The sequence below is a fragment of the Mastomys coucha genome, unplaced genomic scaffold (genome assembly GCF_008632895.1).
Source record: "Mastomys coucha isolate ucsf_1 unplaced genomic scaffold, UCSF_Mcou_1 pScaffold12, whole genome shotgun sequence".
In the NCBI taxonomy this organism is placed as follows: Eukaryota; Metazoa; Chordata; class Mammalia; order Rodentia; family Muridae; genus Mastomys; species Mastomys coucha.
In genome coordinates, this window is record NW_022196894.1 from 8,316,574 (window position 1) to 8,334,868 (window position 18,295).

General features: G+C 46.0%; 1 protein-coding gene across 1 annotated transcript in view; it reads left to right on the top strand.

Annotated features, from left to right (window-relative positions):
• The window catches only part of Snx29 (sorting nexin 29), a 460,893-nt gene that overhangs the window by 432,951 nt on the left and 9,647 nt on the right, over window positions 1-18,295 (top strand). The window contains exon 20 of the mRNA XM_031364585.1: window positions 8,890-9,029. Coding sequence (XP_031220445.1) covers window positions 8,890-9,029 — 140 coding nt within the window. The remainder of the gene's footprint in view (window positions 1-8,889; window positions 9,030-18,295) is intronic.

Sequence of the window (18,295 nt, forward strand, 5' to 3'; positions counted from 1 at the left end):
CTATCAAATCCCAGCTGGGCTAGGGATGCTCCTCTGTGGAAAGGATTCTATCAAATCCCAGCTGGGCTGGTGCTCAGCTCACTGTCTGTGGCAGCATTCATTTCCTATAAGTCAATATCTTTGTGCATATGTTCAAGAGATTTGTAATGAGGGTTGTGGCCTTCCAAAGCTGGTTTCAAACCCCAACACCATATTCTGTAGAGGTGAACTCTAGGAGTCGTGTATAACATTGATACCTCATAGTACCACCTGTAGAAGTGGGCCTTCTCCCTAGGATCCAGGGCCTCAAAACTGGCCCTTCTCATGAGGGCCGGTCCTGTCACCTTGTATTGGCCATAATCTGCCTGTCTGTGACTCTGGTCTAATGTCTGACATGCTAGGCGGTTTGGGCTTCCTTTGTGCTCCGAAGGCAGGGATGGCTAGGTAAAATAGTGCCAGTGTTTACCACGGTGGGCACTGGAATGGGCATAGGAGGCCAACACAGGCTTCTTTAAGGTTTGTAAATTCTCTGGTCAGTGACCAGTTTTAGATCTGACTTTGAAGCTGCTGCCTCTCAGTAGGACTGGCCTGTCTGCCACTCCAGCCAGCCTGGGCCTACTGCTCTGAGGAGATTCCAGATTGTGTCTGGTAAGAGTATGAGGAAGCACAGGAAGCACAGTGACTTCCTCTGGGAAGGCACTGCTGCAGGGTGGAGCTTTTCCTGCAGGAGAAGAGCCACGTTAGAAACTGCCCAGACATGGGTGGAACCCAAGCATGCATTCTGAGCACAGCCTGACTTAACTTCCACCCTCATTTAGAGTGATGCCTAATTTAATGCTATCCGTCTTTTCTGAAGCTTGAAGTAAAATGGGCCTTTTGGAAGGAATACATACTCCCATTAAACTATCCCTGTGTGCCCTACTTACTCAGTGAACTGCTCCACCCATAATTGATAGTGGTATTCAGACACATACACTTATAAACAGCAGCAGACCCATGGGTAACACCAACTCATTAACTCATCATCTATCTATCTATCTATCTATCTATCTATCTATCTATCTATCTATCTATCTATCTTTTCTTTCTCTCTCCTTCCTTCCTCTCTTTCTTCCTTTCTTCCTTTCTTTCTTTCTTTCTTTCTCTCTTTCTTTCTTTTATTAAATTAATAAAACTTATTTTAAAATATACAACTCAGTATTAACATTTTTAAGTCATCAAAATAATTTATAACAGTTATATCCCTCTTAAATATACATGATATCTTCTAAAGCTAAAAGTAATATGCACTCAACCAGTTTTTAAAACTCTATTTGGAACATTAAACATGATAGAAGTAGAAAAAATCTCTTATGAAGTCCTCTATGAAAGGAAATTTTAAAAAGTTTCTGATTAGACAGAAGCTGTTCCATCTCCAAGGGAGAATATACAGCATAACTTTGGGTACATGGAATGAATTGGGTAGTGTTCCTTCTGTTTCTGTTTTGTGGAATAGTTTGAAGAATATTGGTATTAGGTCTTCTTTGAAGGTCTGATAGAATTCTGCACTAAAACCATCTGGTCCTGGGCTTTTTTTGGTTGGGAGACTTTTAATGACTGCTTCTATTTCTTTAGGGGTTATGGGACTGTTTAGATGGTTTATCTGATCCTAATTTAACTTTGGTATTTGGTATCTGTCTAGAAAATTGTCCATTTCATCTGGATTTTCCACTTCTGTTGCATATAGGCTTTTATAGTAGGATCTGATGATTTTTTTTTTAATTTCCTCAGTTACTGTTGTTATGTCTCCCTTTTCATTCTATTTCTGTTAATTTGGATACTATCTCTGTGCCCTCTTGTTAGTCTGGCTAAGGGTTTATCTATCTTGTTGATTTTCTCAAAGAACCAGCTCCTGGTTTGGTTGATTCTTTGTATAGTTCTTTTTGTTTCTGCTTGGTTGATTTAAGCCCTGAGTTCTATTATTTCCTGCTGTCTACTTCTCTTGAGTGTATTTGCTTCTTTTTTTGTTCCAGAGCTTTTAGGTGTGCTGTTAAGCTGCTAGTGTATACTCTTTCCAGTTTCTTTCTGGAGGAACTCAGAGCTATGAGTTTTCCTCTTAGCACTGCTTTCATTGTGTCGCATACATTTGGGTATGTTGTGGCTTCATTTTCATTGAATTCTAAAAAGTCTTTAATTTCTTTCTTTGTTTCTTCCTTGATCAAATTATTGAGTAGGGTGTTGTTCAGCTTCCATGTGTATTTGGGCTTTCTATTATTTTTGTTGCTATTGAAGTCCAGCCTTAATCCTTAGTGATCTGATAGGATGCAAGGGATTATTTCAATCTTCTTGTATCTGTTTTTGAAACCTGTTTTGTGATCAAATATATGGTTACTTTTGGAAAATGTACCATGAAGTGCTGTGAAGAAGGTATATTCTTTTGTTTTAGGATGAAATGTTCTATATATATCTGTTAAATCCATTTGGTCCATAACTTATGTTAGTTTCACCGTGTCTCTGTTTAGTTTGTGTTTCCTTGATCTGTCCATTGATGAGAGTGGGGTGTTGAAGTCTCCAGCTATTACTGTGTGAGGTACAATATGTGCTTTGAGCTTTAGTAGAGTTTCTTTTATGAATGTGGGTGCTCTTGCAGTTGGAGCATAGATGTTCAGAATGGAGAGTTCTTCTTAGTAAATTTTTCCTTTGATGAATATGAAGTGTCACTCCTTATCCTTTTTGATAACTTTTGGTTGAAAGTTGCTTTTATTCGATATTAGAATGGCTACTCCAGCTTGTCTCTTGGGACCATTTGCTTGGAAAATTGTTTTCCAGCCCTTTACTCTGAGGTAGTGTCTTTTTTTGACAATGAGGTGCATTTCCTATATGCAGCAAAATGCTGGGTACTGTTTACATATTTGTTAGTCTATATCTTTTTATTGGGGAATTGAGTCCATTGATGTCAAGAGATATTAAGGAAAAGTGATTGTTACTCCCTGTTATTTTTGTTCTTAGAGGTGGAATTATGTCTGTGAGCCTATCTTCTTTCAGATTTGTTGAAAGATTACTTTCTTGCTTTTTCTAGGGTGTGGTTTTCCCTCCTTGTGTTGGCGTTTTCCATCTATTATCCTTTGTATGGCTGGATTTGTGGAAACATATTGTGTAAATTTAGTTTTGTCATGGAATATCTTGTTTTCTCCATCTATGGTAATTGAGAGTTTTGCTGGGTATAGTAGTCTGGGCTGGAATTTGTGTTCTCTTAGGGTCTGTATGACATCTGCCCAGGATCGTCTAGCTTTCATAGTCTCTGGTGACAAGTCTGTTATAATTCTGATAGGTCTGCCTTTATATGTTACTTGACCTTTTTCCCTTACTGTTTTTAATATTCTTTCTTTATTTTGAGCATTTGGTGTTTTGACTATTATGTGACAGGAAGAATTTCTTTTCTGGTCCAGTCTATTTGGAGTTCTTTAGGCCTCTTGTATGTTCATGAGCATCTCTTTCTTTAGGTTAGGGAAGTTTTCTTCTATAATTTTGTTGAAGATATTTACTGGCCCTTTAAGTTGGGAATCTTCTCTCTCTTCTATACCTATTATCCTTAAGTTTAGTCTTCTCATTGTGTCCTGGATTTCCTGGGTGTTTTGGGTTAGGAGCTTTTTGCATTTTGCATTTTCTTTGACTGTTGTGTTAATGTTTTCTATGGTATCTTCTGCCCTTGAGATTCTCTTCGTCTATCTCTTGTATTCTGTTGGTGATGCTTGCATCTATGACTCCTGATCTCTTTCTTAGGTTTTCTATCTCCATTTTTATCTCCCTTTGTGATTTCTTTATTGTTTCTAGTTACATTTTTAGATCCTGGATGGTTTTGTTCAGTTCCTTCACCTGTTTGGTTGTGTTTTCCTGCAATTCTTTAAGGGATTTTTTGGTTTCCTCTTTAAGGGCTTCAAGCTGTTTACCTGTGTTCTCCTATATTTTTTTAAGGGAGTTATTTATGTCCTTCTTAAAATCCTTTATCATCATCATGAGATATTATTTTAAGTGAGAGTCTTGTTTTTCAGGTGTGTTGGGGTATCCAGGACTTGCTGTGATGTGAGAAGTAGGTTCTGATGATGCCAAGTAGCCTTGGTTTTTGTTGCTTATGTTCTTGCCCTTGCCTCTTGACATCTTGTTATCTCTGGTGTTAGATGGTCTTGCTGTCTCTGACTGTGGCTTGTCTCTCTTGAAAGCCTGTATGTCAGAACTCCTAAGAGACCTGCTGTCTCCCCGTGATATTTGGGTATGGAGACCTGTGGCACAGGGTCAACTCCTGGATGCAGATGGAAACTGAAAGGATTCTGTCCCAGGTTGCTCCTTGGTTCCTGTGACCTGAGTGTTCTGGCTGGGTCCCTCTGAGCAGATGTGGTGGTCTTACCTGTGCTCACAGGTATGTCCACCCCTGGGAGACCAGCTCTCTCTCTCGGTGGTATTTGAGTAAGGAACGCTATGGCACAGGATCAGCTCTGGGTGCAGGTGGAAACTGGAAGGATCCTGTCTAGCCCCATCACTTCTAATCTGCATGTTGGCTGCCACCCTAGGAGCACAATCAGAATTAATCAGGTTCTTGGGCCTTTAAGGGCTGGCTCTATGTGCCTGTGTTACCATCCCAAATACCCTGGATGACACACAGGCTCTGACAGACCAGTCTTTTGCCTTCTGCCCTCCAGTCCAGCAACCCTTAGAACCAAGGATTTGTTTCCACACCAGCCTGGCTTTCTTCCCCCAATCCTTCTTGGGTCTGTTTGTTTTCTCACCTGGTTGTGGACAATTCCATGGCCTCCACATAGCTCTCTCTGGCCGGCAGTCTTGCCTTCTTGATGTATCTCCCATATTATTTGTTATTTCACCCAGTTGTTTTTCAAGGTTGTTTCCCTTAGACACCATGTGAGGATCTTATGATGCAGGGTGAACTAGACAGACAAGGCTCAACCTGTGTGAGATTAGGATTGGGGCAGGGGGGCGGAAACACCAATGAAGGGGAAGGCAGGAGAATGGCCAGCAGGCATTGTGAAGACTAGACAACAGGGCTGCTGGGTTTGAAAGGGAAGCCAGGGATCTGGGTTTTTAAGAACTCTCCTGCTTTAATCTTTTCAGTGCTCAGTCCACACAAAACAGCCTGTGGGTCAAACCTTGTCTGTGGACAACACATATGGTAAAAATGGTGGGGACTGACTTTTTCACAAGAAGGACTGACCCCCACCTGTCCACATTGCCCCTCAACCTTTGGGAGAGCTTCTGGCTGAGGTCCTGGATTGACACGTCCATTCTAATTGTTAGGGTAGTCATCCATGGCCTCAGTACTAGGATTCTAGGCTGAGGCAGAAGGATCACAAGTTTAAGGCCACACTGGTGTATAATAATGTGAGCCTGTCTCAAAAACAAAATGAGAAACACAGAAGCCTCCAGAAGCAGCAGGCATCTTTGGAAATGCAGACTTTACCATGGCAGATGCACTGGTCCGTAATGCCAGCACATGAACATTTTCTTTGTTGGAGGTAATAATGATGTTTGGTTACATAGAAACATGTCCTACTTTTCTAGAATTATATACAAAGTATTTAAGAATGAAGTATCAAGTGGCTATAATTGTTCATTACTTATTTTATTGTCCTGTTTTTGATATAAAGTCTCATGTAGTACAGGCATGCCTCAGACTTGCTGCATAGCTGAGGCTGGTCTTAAACTCCTGGTCCTTCTGCTTTCGCCTTGCAAATGCTGGGATTATAGGAATGGATTGCCACACCCAGCTATGGCTATGTTAGCATGGGCTAGGGTTGTAGCATGCATTCGTGAGGCCCTGGCTTTAATTCCTCAGCAGTGCATGGTGTAAAGGCCAAAATTAGGAAGCCACTGTTTCATTAGGTGAGAGTTAGTGGGGATACCTGGGACACTTTTGTAATAAAGTAAAGGCATCAGTGTTTACAGAGAGGACTATGTAGCATTCCCAAGTTGCAGATATGCACTCTCCCGGACTGTGTCACATGGTGTATGGATATGCAGGCTGCGAGCCAGTGCAAGAGCTGTTAGTAGCAGCTCATGGGTCTAGGCAGCCCATGGGTATAAGTCAAAGGTTACACAGTCTACTTTGGTACTGAGGTGATCAGCATCCCTCTGTCCACACAGAAAGTGGTTGTGGCTAAAAGCCAAGGAGGAAGTAAGACTTCTGTGAATTGAATGCAGGGCTTGTCAGTGAGAGAACACCAAAAGGGTTTTCCAGTGAAGGTTGAGGATTGTCTCCTGAGCTGAGGGGTCTGCAATTGCTCCTTGAAGAACTGAGTCCCTGCTTATCTGCTGTCTACTTCTTCCCATCCAATCCTGTCAGCAGTCTTGCTGGTCTTGTAAGGAGACAGCTTATGGGGAGCATGGGCACAGAGAAGACTTGAGAAGTACTGTTGCTCACTCTGAATGGCTCGGGGTTGAACCATCTGTCAGGAGGTAGGGAGCTAGTTCATTCTGTAAAGTAACATCAGATAAAGAAAAATAGCTTAGCACTCTTAACTTTAAAAAAGAAAAAATATGGGTGTGATGGCACAAACGTGTAAACTCATCACTAGGGAGGCAGAGCAAGGAGGCTCCTTGAGGCTCCCTGGCCAGCTAGCCATCCCTAAGCTCTGTCTCAAAAGCAAGGCAGACAGTATGTCTAGAGAGACAACACCCAAGATTTTCTGTAGTCTTCTAGTCCCCACATACATGTACACATACACATGGTACACACACACACACACACACACACACACACACATACACACACATACACACACACTTGAGAGCAAGCAGTTAGACAATGGTTGCCACTCAGTTGGATTTGATTTTTATTAAGACAGTGTGGGTTCCCAGGTTCTGGCTCTCAAGATAAATGGGTGCTAGGAATGAGTTGGGAGTTCCCCCAGGTGAAACCCCCATCTGCCAAGTCTTTGCTGCCTATAGGACCTAGGTAAAAGCGGACATTGCTCAGGTGATATTCAATGGATGTGGGGTGTCCCCTGGCCTCCGTAGGGGCACTTCCCCTCCTTGAGCTCTGTGGCTCAGCAAAGCTACTTGTGTGCCACAAAGGGCCATCTCTGATTCTCGTGGCTATAGTGTCTCTGTCCAAGCCCAGAATTCTCCGCAGTCCCTTCCAGGGCTCCTGTCTCATCTTGCTGCAGAGCCTTTCAAGCTTGCCTTGGGAGTTTCTCATGCAAATTAGAACCCAGGCCTGAGGAGGTCCATTCACCCTCACCTGACCCATCACCCCTCTCAGGAATCAACATCTTATCACCTAATGTGGACAGCAAGGGGCAGAGTTAGCATCTAGACCCAGTGAGCGCAGGTCAAGTGGCTTTGGCTTGGGCTGGACGATCCTTTCCATCTTGATCCCACCAGGCTGTGGAGGTTAGGCCTGAGGCAGTGCTGGCTATGCCCATCCAGCCCACAGCACTAGGGTTGCACACTGGGGCAACTCATGAACAAGAAGACCTTGCTGCCTTTGTGGTAGCCTACGGGAAGCCCTGCTAGTAGATTCTCCCCAGTTCTTCCTCCCACACAGTTCCTGGAGGAGGCTTCCCAGAGCACACACATGGTACTGTAAAACTGAAGTCTCAGAAAAACCACAGTAATATATGTAACTAAGTGTGTCCAGTACTGCAGAGCCCTATCTTCTTTGAAGGATGGATTTATGAAAATAAGCCAGTCTTCTGTCACCAGGCATCCTGTTCACTCATGATTACCCCAGGCTGTTTGGGAGTCTTCTGCTGGAGAGCGGAGCACCAGGAGGCTTGCTTGTCTAGGTACTATCCCATCCAAGGCCCCAGTGGGCAGAGTGGACCTGCTGAGATGAGCTCTTCTGGCTCGGGGGAGCTCTGTGTAGGCAACACTCTATGGTCCAGTGCAAGGGTGGAGCTCTGCTGTAGGCAACACAGCAGAGCTGTGTGTGTGATCGTAGACTGAGGCTATGAGTCCCTGCCCCTCCACAGCCTTCTCTCCACACAGAGCCACCACTTGCCCAGAAAGGCCTCTGCTGTCATCCATACTGCCCACATTTCTTTGTCATAAGCTAGGACCTACCTGGGCAGGAGTCGGTGTAGGCAGGGAATATGAAGGGGAAACATCAGATCATCGCACAGTTCCAAGCACAGGTGCAGTGGTGCAGGCTGCTGTCTGGGAGAGCTAACTCTGCCTGGAAAGGCCGGACAGACACAGGCTGGAGTAAGCCCAAGTGAGGAGTGTGGAGCCTTTGAGCCTCCAGTGCACACCCAGGTGCGACTGTGACTTGGACACTGTGCCCACCTCAGGGCTGCACCACACAGCTTTAGCCACATGTTGAACCCTTAGTAATCAGTGACAGATTCATATTTTGAAAATATATGAAGATAAATTAAGCATGTACTAAAGAGGATAGCAGTGTGGTTGATAACCTTGTACACCTGTGTGGTTACTAGATGGATTCATGCTGTCTTTGTGAGCTCTGTCAGAGCCAGTGCAACCATGGTTTGTGTTTACTGCTCTATCCCTGGTCTCAGATGCCACACTTGGACTATTGTGGCACCCAAGAAATAATAGCCATACCTAGTGACCTATTCACTCACTCAGTCATTCTTGGAAGCACACTGTACACAGGTATTGGGCCGCCTTTTCTATGCTTAATAAAAATACTATCCCAGTCATCCTTCTCATAGCACATGTGAAACCATGCAGGCCGTTTGAGCATAGGCTTGCCCTTAGCTGGTGCTTTCATTGATGCCTACCCTACATTGGGCAGTGGAGGATGGAGATGGAACAAAGCCTTGTGCATAGCAAGCCAGCATGCCACTCTCTACTGTAGCCCCTCTGCCAGTGTCACCTGATGGGTGCATGTTGGACAAGATCTTCTCTGAGCTTAGGAAGCAAGTATACTGAGTGCACGCCATCTACCTGTGTTCCTAGGATGCCAAGTTTGTGGAAGAGCGCAGAAAACAACTCCAGAGCTACCTACGCAGCGTCATGAACAAGGTCATCCAGATGGTGCCTGAGTTTGCTGCCAACCCCAAGAAGGAGACCCTGGTACAGCTGGTGCCCTTCTTTGTGTGAGTACCTGTCCTGGGCACTGGTCTGCTCCCTTTGCTCCTCTGTGCAGTTTTCCAGGTGCTTTGGAGCTATGGGTCCTGGGAGCTGTCGGTGGTGCTGAAACACAAATTCCACCCTGGACCTTACCAACCTAGCATCTGAATGAACATCCTTGATGGTCCTCCGTTTAGGACTGAGTTTAATTTTTTTATTACATACCTTTACTTGTGTGTGCATGTGTATTGTGTGACACAGCTCATGTGTGGAAGGCCAAGGACAACTTTCAGGAGTTGTTTTTCTCCCTCCGCCATGTGGGTCCTTAGGGTTCAACTCAGGTCATCAGGCTTGGGAGCATGTGCCTTTAGCCAGTGAACTGTTTGCAGCACTGGTAGACTCAGGCCAAAGGAAAGATGCCTTTCTTTTTTCAGTTTCTGGTGCTCCCAAAATGAAACATTCAGTTTGCAATGTGTAGACCCCAGCAAAGAGCTCTTGATTCTCATCACCAGCGACTTTTTGACTTCCATGTTCACTATACATCATCTTAAAATTAAGTTCAAATCCTTTTCTGTCTTAAAAAAGTTAAAAAAAATAATTTAATTTATAGAGAAGAGGGGTTCTCATGTCATGCCTTTAGAAAAAGATGACAGTTCAGAGCTGTCTATTATTGTGACAGACAATGTTGTCTTCTTGACCTGGCATTTGTGCCCCCGAGACGATGGCAGCTTCCTCTTCACTTGTCCCACACCACATGATGCTTCTGCTTGCTGGTTCCATGCACCCACAACTCTGACACTGTTGTTAGGTAGATGTATCTAGACAGTGCTTTGGAGTGGTGCCCTGTCCCTCTGTTCCAAATGTCTTCATTGTCTGCAACATTTATGTTATTGAGTTATTGAGTTAAGATCATGAAATCCTGTGGTTCTCATGGTCTCCAGGTGTGGGGAGGTAGTGATCCTATTTTTAATATACACTCATGGTGGAAGTCTTAGGTGTGAGAAGCCTCAGAGGAAGGCCTGTGGGTCTCCACAGGTGGGTTTGAGAATCTCACTTGAGAAGCCCTTCTCTGAGTCTGTATTATTTGCTGGGACAAAATTAGAGTGTCCTCCCACTGAGGCTCTTTAAAACAGTGTGCAAAAAGGTGCCTGGGCTGTTTACACACACAGTGATACTGTAGCTAGAAATGGGTGGATTTCTAATCTGTCTGTGGGATATGCCCAGAGTTTCCAGGTTGAGCTTTGACCAGACACACACAGAGAGAGATCCTTTTGCTGTAGTTGAGAAGGTCACTCATTGGTTTTGGTTCTCTTGAGGTTTTGTGAAAAGCCTAATGTCTAATTAATGCATTGTGTATTGAAAGATGCCTTTTCTCCTACTTACAGAGATAAGTTGGGACACCATATTTTCCCACTATCCAGTTATTAGTCGTGCCATGTTACAACACGAAGTGCACTAGCTCATCTCTCAGGCAGCTCTAGCCTGGTATCTGTTGAGAATTAGCCTTTCCTCTGAGCCCCAGCAGTTTGGGCTTTATAAGGGAGTTCCAGGCCAGGCCCAGAAGGACTGGTGGCAAAGGAATCTGAGAGAAGGATGGTCCCCAAGGACACCAGGGTCCCCAGCTGGCTCCAGCAATCCAGCCCCACCGCAGTCCAGCGTTTATTCCTGTATGCTGGGTTGCTGGATTGTGACAGCTATATGTCAGTGTGTCCAGCAGGGACTGTGGGTACAGCTGTTAGTGCCAATCAGTGCAGAGAGAGAAATTGTCTATTCCTGATTAGCACATAGAACACAGGGTCCAATTTTGTGGGTTTAAAGAACAATGGAATTTCAGCAGAAGATTTGGGGAAGTGGAATTTTGAGTAAGCACCATGCTAGACTCTGGTCAACCCTAAATAGCCTTATCCCTTTGACTTTCTTTGAAATTGCAAATTAAACTACCTTTCCTGTCTTGTGAGTAAGTGAAATTGCAGGGTGAAAGCTCCAGGTTGTTCTTATGGGGTTCAGAGAGGTGATCTTCAGCCAAGTCTTGCACATGTTGGCAGGGATCCCCAAGATGTTTTCTGTGTTACTTATAGAAGACCAGCATCCTTAATGAAGAGTCGTGCCAGAGAGTTCCAGTTACACACACATACACACACACACACACACACACACACACACATATATACATATATACTGTCTCATACATACATACAGACACACTACACAGACACACACAGACAGATGTGTGTGTGTGTGTGTGCAAACAAATGGACAGATACACAGAAGCAGGCACACATGCTCATACACACACATGAGTACACATGCATACACATATATGGATTTGTTAACTAAAGAAATAAATCCCTTAAGGCATCATGTTAATAAATCTCTGCAGCTTGCTTCTTGTTTTTTTTCTAGACACTGACTTGGGATCTTAACGGTCCTGTCTAGTGAGTGAATGTCCACAGATACGTTTCCTAAGGTAGTGTCGCGGTGAGCTGGGCCAGCCCCATGCTGCCCCTGCCTTATCTCATTGTCCTCTAGACTCTCACTGGGTGGCTGCTGTGCTTGTTTTACTGGTGGAACTGTGTGAAGGTGCCATTAAAATACCAACCCCAGTTCAAGATTATAGCAGTGTGATTACATATGTGAACTATTTTTTAACATGGAAAAGCAAAAGTCAACCAGAGAGGAGACATAGCTGATCTCAGGGCCCCTTCCAGCACTTGGGAAGCCTGGGTAGGATGGTGCCCTCACCTATGTTGGGGACATGGTTGGTAAACTTACAGCCCATGGATAGACCTAATCCTTTCAATGTGAGCAGCCAATGGGGTTTTCTTGTCTGTTTTTAAGTGAAGCAGTTGCCATTGTAAAACAACTAAATACATCAGATTAAGACATTGAAATAATGCCAGGCTTCTCTTGAACATAATATTGATCTTGACTTGTCCCTACCATACGATACTCAGCTTTGAGCACTGGTGACTCTGTACCCCTAGATCCTCTTGTCTCTTAGATGCTGACCCAGCCTCCCTGGCACACATGTGGTTCTCTGGCTGGTTTCTCACATGCTTCCAGTCTCACACTCACAGGGCCTGCCTAAATCTACAGAGACTCAAAGGTGTGGCCCTGGATCATGACCACTCTTCTAGGAGCCCTTCCACACAGGTGATGGACTTGAGATACCCTGTCCCCCACGCTGCTGTCATCCATTCTACATCTGCTTATGTTATGTGCCTGTCCATCTGTTCTGTGAGCCAGACTTGGTTTACTTCCTGTTCTAATAGCCTGTACCACCTGGAGATAGAGCAGGGATCAGGGCTGATCAGAGCTTCTGAGAGGAGCTGGCTGGTGAATTCCCTCCTGAATGAGCCTCTGAGTTCTCAGGGTTCTGCAGTCTTGGAGCTGGTATTGGATGGAGCCTGCTGCCACATATACTTTCCAGATATCAATGCTGTTGTATTGTGTTTGGGAGGTTGAATGTACCCACTTTTGGCCTGTTTCCTCCCTTGACAACAAAGCCTGCAGCACCCACTGCTGAGGCGAAAAGTAGAACAACAGGAGGAGAGCATTTCTTCTCAAGTCTGGCTTCTGTGCCAGTGTGGCGCACGGGAGGGAGTGCTGCGGTCCCCACCTCCAGGTAGGGAGAAGAAAGATAGCTGCTCTCACTGACCACTCAGGAGCCCCACATTGTCTGTGCTCTCCTGGTGGATCCCAAGGAATGTGACCCGTTGCAGAGGTTTGCTCTGATCCTGGTGGGGGGGGTTATGCTAGGGAAGGGAGTTCTCTGAGGAAATGGGCGGCACATCACATGGCTTCAGTCATTTGCTAGGCTGGCACTTAACATATTATCATTAAAATATTTCTTTGCAGTGTAACTCATCCATCGGAAGCTTCCATGCCCCTGGGAGGGGCAGATGGGGGGAGACAGAATAAAGTAGGTCACAGCACAGACCCCTATGTGGAGGTTCAGCAGAAGTGTGGGCCATGTTTCTCCACCCACTGTCGCTTTTACTCCAAACGTTGTTAAATATAGTTTCTGCTGAGAAGAGCCATGTTCTCCCAGAGAGCAATTAAGTTTAGCCCAGGGTCGCAGTGGGCTGCTGGGTGCTCTGCCAGGGCCCACTTGAGCCCACATGGAGGCTTTTTGCTTCAAAAGGTATTACTGACTTGTACAACTCAGAACTTTTTATCTTGAGTCGGTGTGCTGGATCATCAAGTGCCCTCTAGGCTCCACAGTCCTCATTACTTCAGAGCTGTTCAGGGCATCACTAATGCACAAGCTACATGGCCCCAAGTGGAGAGGGTTTAAAAATAAGTGTAACTGCACTGGCATTTGGGGTGCAGAGGATCATGGCTTGCTTTGCTGGACTCTGTCCTTCTGCAGCACTCCAATCCCCATTATCTACCTGGGTAGCTCCTGTCTGTTCTTGGATCTCTAGTCAGGAGGCACTGGACAATGCCTGAGGTTGTTAGCCTTGCACCTAGCCCTCCTGAGCCATTGTGTTGCGAGGCTCATATTTCTCTTTCCTCCTCTCCATTTTCATTCTTCCCCGTTTGCTCATCCTGCCTTTGCAGATGTTGAGTGAAATGACAAACAAAGGGACATGCTTGCAAAGACAGTAAACACTAGTGTATTTATCTGCATAGGATGTATCACAGGAGCTGTAAGAAAGCGCACTCTAGAAGCATGAGTCTGTGTGCTCATAGCCTCCCTTGGAGGTAGGCATGGCACGCACTACTGTAGCAGTGCATGGTATTGGCTGGAGTCCTCTCTGCCTAAGGAATTCACCCTAGACTGTTGCTATGTCAGTCCAGCCCAAGCTAGTATTGCCTGTTTACTGCACTGGTCACTGTGAGTTGCTATAATAATGAATGGAAAACATAAAGGATAATCTAAGAACAAGTTCTTTGTTGGGACAATCTTTAAGCCTGACTTTGGAATTGAAATCATGAAGACTCCTCTCATGTAGGGATTTGGAGCATCCTTCTTTGGGATGCAGGTTCCCAGGACACTAGTGAGAAGAGCTGACTTGGGAGTCACTCAGGTTGTGGAGGTATCCAAAGAAAGAGGGAGGAAACAAAGCAGCGATGGCCAGTGTTGGGCCCTGAGACAGGGTAGAATGTAGCACTGGCCAGGCAGAGGGGAAGCTGGGAAGAAACCATCAGGGTTGAAGGGGAGTGTTTCCAAAGTTTCTCCTTTGTATGAACAAGCTGTGAAACACACAGCCTCAGAGCATCAAGAGTAGCAAGCTGCTCGCTCTTAGGCTGCCAAACTGGCAGAGGCCCACAGAGCAGGTGGCATGCCACAACTGTGGTGGCATCCCTGCCACCCCATCAATGTAACAGTGTCCTGAGTTAGCCATCAGGGTCAACATAGGGAAAGCAGGAATGCACCAAGGGATTGGGCCAGCTTAGGCCTTTCTCAACGGGCAGATGTGGGAAGCCCTCATTCTGCAGTGAATAGTGTATACAGAAACTGGACCCTTTGGTTGCCATGTTGAAATGGTCTGAGCAAGCTTGTTGGGTCTTGTAAAGCTATCTGCAGACCTGTGGGCTCCATAGACAGAAGTGAGACAGGTGTTAAAAACAATGTGTTCTTCACCCTGCTGGATGCCCTGAGCTAGGTTGGGGCTTCTTCCCATTAGGTCATTGAGACCCACTTGTTCCCTTTGGTGTTTGTGTTGCTGTTATGAGTGTGAGAATGAAGTAATGCAGTGTGCTGCTGGTGTGTGGGAGCTGGGAGCACAAGGGCGGAGCAAGCTGCTGAGCGCTTTCTGCTTCTCTACCAGTTCACCATTGCCATCTTCAGGGTTTCTATTAGGTTTTCTCTTACTCAAGTCAGAAGAAAGCCTGGCGGGGACATGTGGCTGTGGAAGTTCCCTGGGTACAAGCTGTGCCTGCTGCAGCCCTTCCAAGTGATGCCCATGGGCAGCTGCCTGGCACTGCCCTAGGTCCTACCACAGCTTGCACTTCAAGTAGTGCAGGTTTCAGAAAGAAAGGTTTGGAAACTGAGGCTGAGGAAGATGCAGTGAGGAACTCGGGTCTGGCATTACTGTGGAGCTTGGCCTCAGATGTCTGCTCCACACTGCACCTGACCTGCTGTTCCTAGCTGGCTTGCTTGGGAGCCATAGCCCTTTCATGTCCCTATGTGTCCAGCATGTCCAAAGTATGCTAAATGGCCTGAGAACATCAAGACCTGGGATTCGCCAGCCCAGCAGGTTCGCTCAGGAGTGGTGTCGCTCAGGAGTGGTGGTAGGCTGCTGCCTGAGGAAGAGGAATAGAGCTGCTTGGGTCCCTCTTGCTGCGACAGGGCTGCAGATATTTTTCACTGACTTGTTCTGGGAAGGCAGGTTGAGAACCTACAAATACAACAGGAAGCAGCCATCCCATTGCCACTTGGTAGAGCCACTTGGCACCTTTTCCTTTCAAGGGCTCAGTAGCAGCATCTGTGGAGATGGAGGGTTCTGGGCTGGGTGTGACCTGAGGCTGTGCCTACTCGCTAACATGGTGGTAGTGTGCCTACAGGCTCTACAGGCTGTGTGCCTCCATTTCCCCTTCTGCAGACACTGTTGGCAGTTGGCATGCTGAGGCTGAGCTGCGCAGAAACCACAGAGCTGCAATTGTGACAGCTGCTGGTGTCACTAGTAGGGATGTACACAGAATTCCTGAGCTCTGTAGAAACAGAGCAGAGAGTGTATGGCATTCTGAGATATCAGGGGCAGAGCAAGCATGTTCACTACAGACTGCAGTGGTGCAGTTCCGGCCATGCCACACTGCAGCCATGTGAATGCAGAAAGAGCGAGACTTGGTTGCACAGACCTGCAGTCAGATGTTAGACCTTTCATAGCCACTTCATAGCCTGGCTCACTCTCTGCCTCAGTGTCCTTACCTGTAAAATGCGGCTGAGTCACAAAGACCTCAGAGGCTTGAAAGAAATGCCACCAAATGTGTGCCTTTGCAGGGTGCCATTCTGACTGCAGTTATAATCTGGCTTCTGTGTTCTGAGTTTCACTTTAGTCCCCAAAGGATATGGCTTGGCAGCATAGATATTACTACAATTGCCTGCCCTACTTTGTGGCTTTTATTTTTAAACATTGGAGCCTCAGAAAATCCAGTTTGGAGAAAGGGAAGCAGATTAGGTTATTTTTGGCACAATACCCTCTATCCAATTTAGGGTTAGTGAAAAAAAAAAAGAAGAAGAAGTAACAACCTTCCTATAATAGCAGAGGTATGGTGAGAGCACACGGGTATTGGGCACTGAGGTGCCTCCTTTCACCATGGTGCTGCCCCATCCTGGTGAGAGCTTTTCTGTCTGTGGGTCAGGTAGTCATACAGCCTTCCCTCCCAACTTTAAAATGTGCTGTCTAGGGTGACCATGAGTGGTTATCTCACTGGTCTACCAAGGAGATACCTACTCTTGCCTTGATACTGCTGAGCAGAAAACATCAGTCCTAGGTCTTGGGGTCCCCAAGTCCGAGCACTGCTCCTTCTTCAGATGTCAGGCTAGAAGGCCCTGGAGTTGACTGGTCTCTTGGTGGACTCTCCTTGAATCACATTTAGGGCAAAGGAGGAGGGTCAGGCAGCCCATACTAATTCACAGGTTGAGCAGGAGTGATATGGGAGGAAGGGGCCAGTACGCCATGCACTGGGGCCAGGGATCCTTTCTCACAGGTTATGTGAGGAGCTCAGGACAGCCTCGTATTGCACTGTGCCCCTGCTGAGCCTCCTAGCATATATAGAATGCCCACACAGCCTGGCTTACCATCCTTGGCAGAGTCACCAACCCCATCAGAGTAAGACGTGTCTTAAAGTTCTAAGAAGAGGCCTTCAAACATGCCTCCAGCCTGAGTGGCAAAGTCAGCCACAGTAGGAGATAAGCTCAGGCTACATCTGGTGAGCTAAGTCAGTTAGCTGTCCAGGCTGTTTCTCATACAAAACTCTCCCTAAAGCCTAGGAGGTAAAGAAGTTGATGGAGGTCAGGGTTATGATGGTGTGTCCTCATACTCGGCTGGAAAGAGCTGGCAGGGGAGAGGCATGGAACCTTCTGGTCACCTTTAGTAAGTTGCTTTTCCTGGGCTCTTAGCTCTTACCCAAGAGGACAAGTTTCATACCAGGGCCTTGATTGAACATATATATAGAAATGGTGCCATAGAAATAGTCTTGAGATAGCCATTGGTCCTTTGGACTTCTTCAGCCAGCCATGAGGTGGGTTCCACTCATCTTCTGGTAACTCTGGGGATTACTCATAATGGTTCACTTCCTCCAGTCACCCCTCAGCACAGGTGGGAAAATGGGAAACCTGTTGGGGATGTGACTGAGTGCATAGCCAGAGAGCTGCAGCCTGGATGTAAAGACTCCACGGCTCAGGTCCTAGTCCTGGGGGGGCTCCTTCCCTGCCATTAAAGAATGAAATGGCAGTCAGGCCATGGAGTGTGTCAAATGGGAAAGAAGCAGCCACAGTCCATCTAGAGGCAGCCTCAGACCCATGATTTTCACCCATGTGGACTGTGGTCAGCAGGGAGGGAGCCCTTAGGTCCCCAGCCAGGTCTCTTCATTGGCTCCTGTAGTTTCCAGACCATCCATGGCTGCTGGACCACTACAGTGAGAAAGGGAACCTTCTCTGGCACAAGTCACTTCTGAACACCAGGGACAGTCTGGGATAGTCACTATCTGACAGTGAAGGGCTGATGTGGGCCTCTCTCAGGACTCTGATTTTTGGGGTCAGTCCCCTCAATCTCAGTGCATAGCCCCCTCAATCCCATTTGACACACTCCATGGCCTGACTGCCATTTCATTCTCTAATGGCAGAGAAGGAGTGCATAAGATGGGTAACAGTGAGGCCATGGTGGGCTCATCTGCTCAGTCTGTCTGTGTGCCGCTCTCACATCCTCATGTGTGCCCGAAACATGGAAATGCTAACACAACTGTATGGGACTGCAACATTAGTGCCATGCCTGTGGAAGGCACATAGTAGGTACTCTAATCATGCAATCCATGTTTCCTTTTAATCCCATGGGGGATACAGTGAGGGGAATATGAATACTAGATTGATTGATTGGTAATTATAAATAATTACCACGAACAAGAGGGAAAATCTTTATTTCCCATTACCCACAGGACTGCTGTGATTCAAACTGTTGTTTTGACTGAAAAAAAATGAACAAAACATGATGAGAAAATTAGAAATGTTTAAGCAGCTATCTTCCTTGCTTAAAAAAAAAAAAAAGGAAACTACATACATACGCAGTTATAGAATCAAAGAGTTCAAATTAGTCCTAGTACTCAAAGGAGGACCAGGCTCATT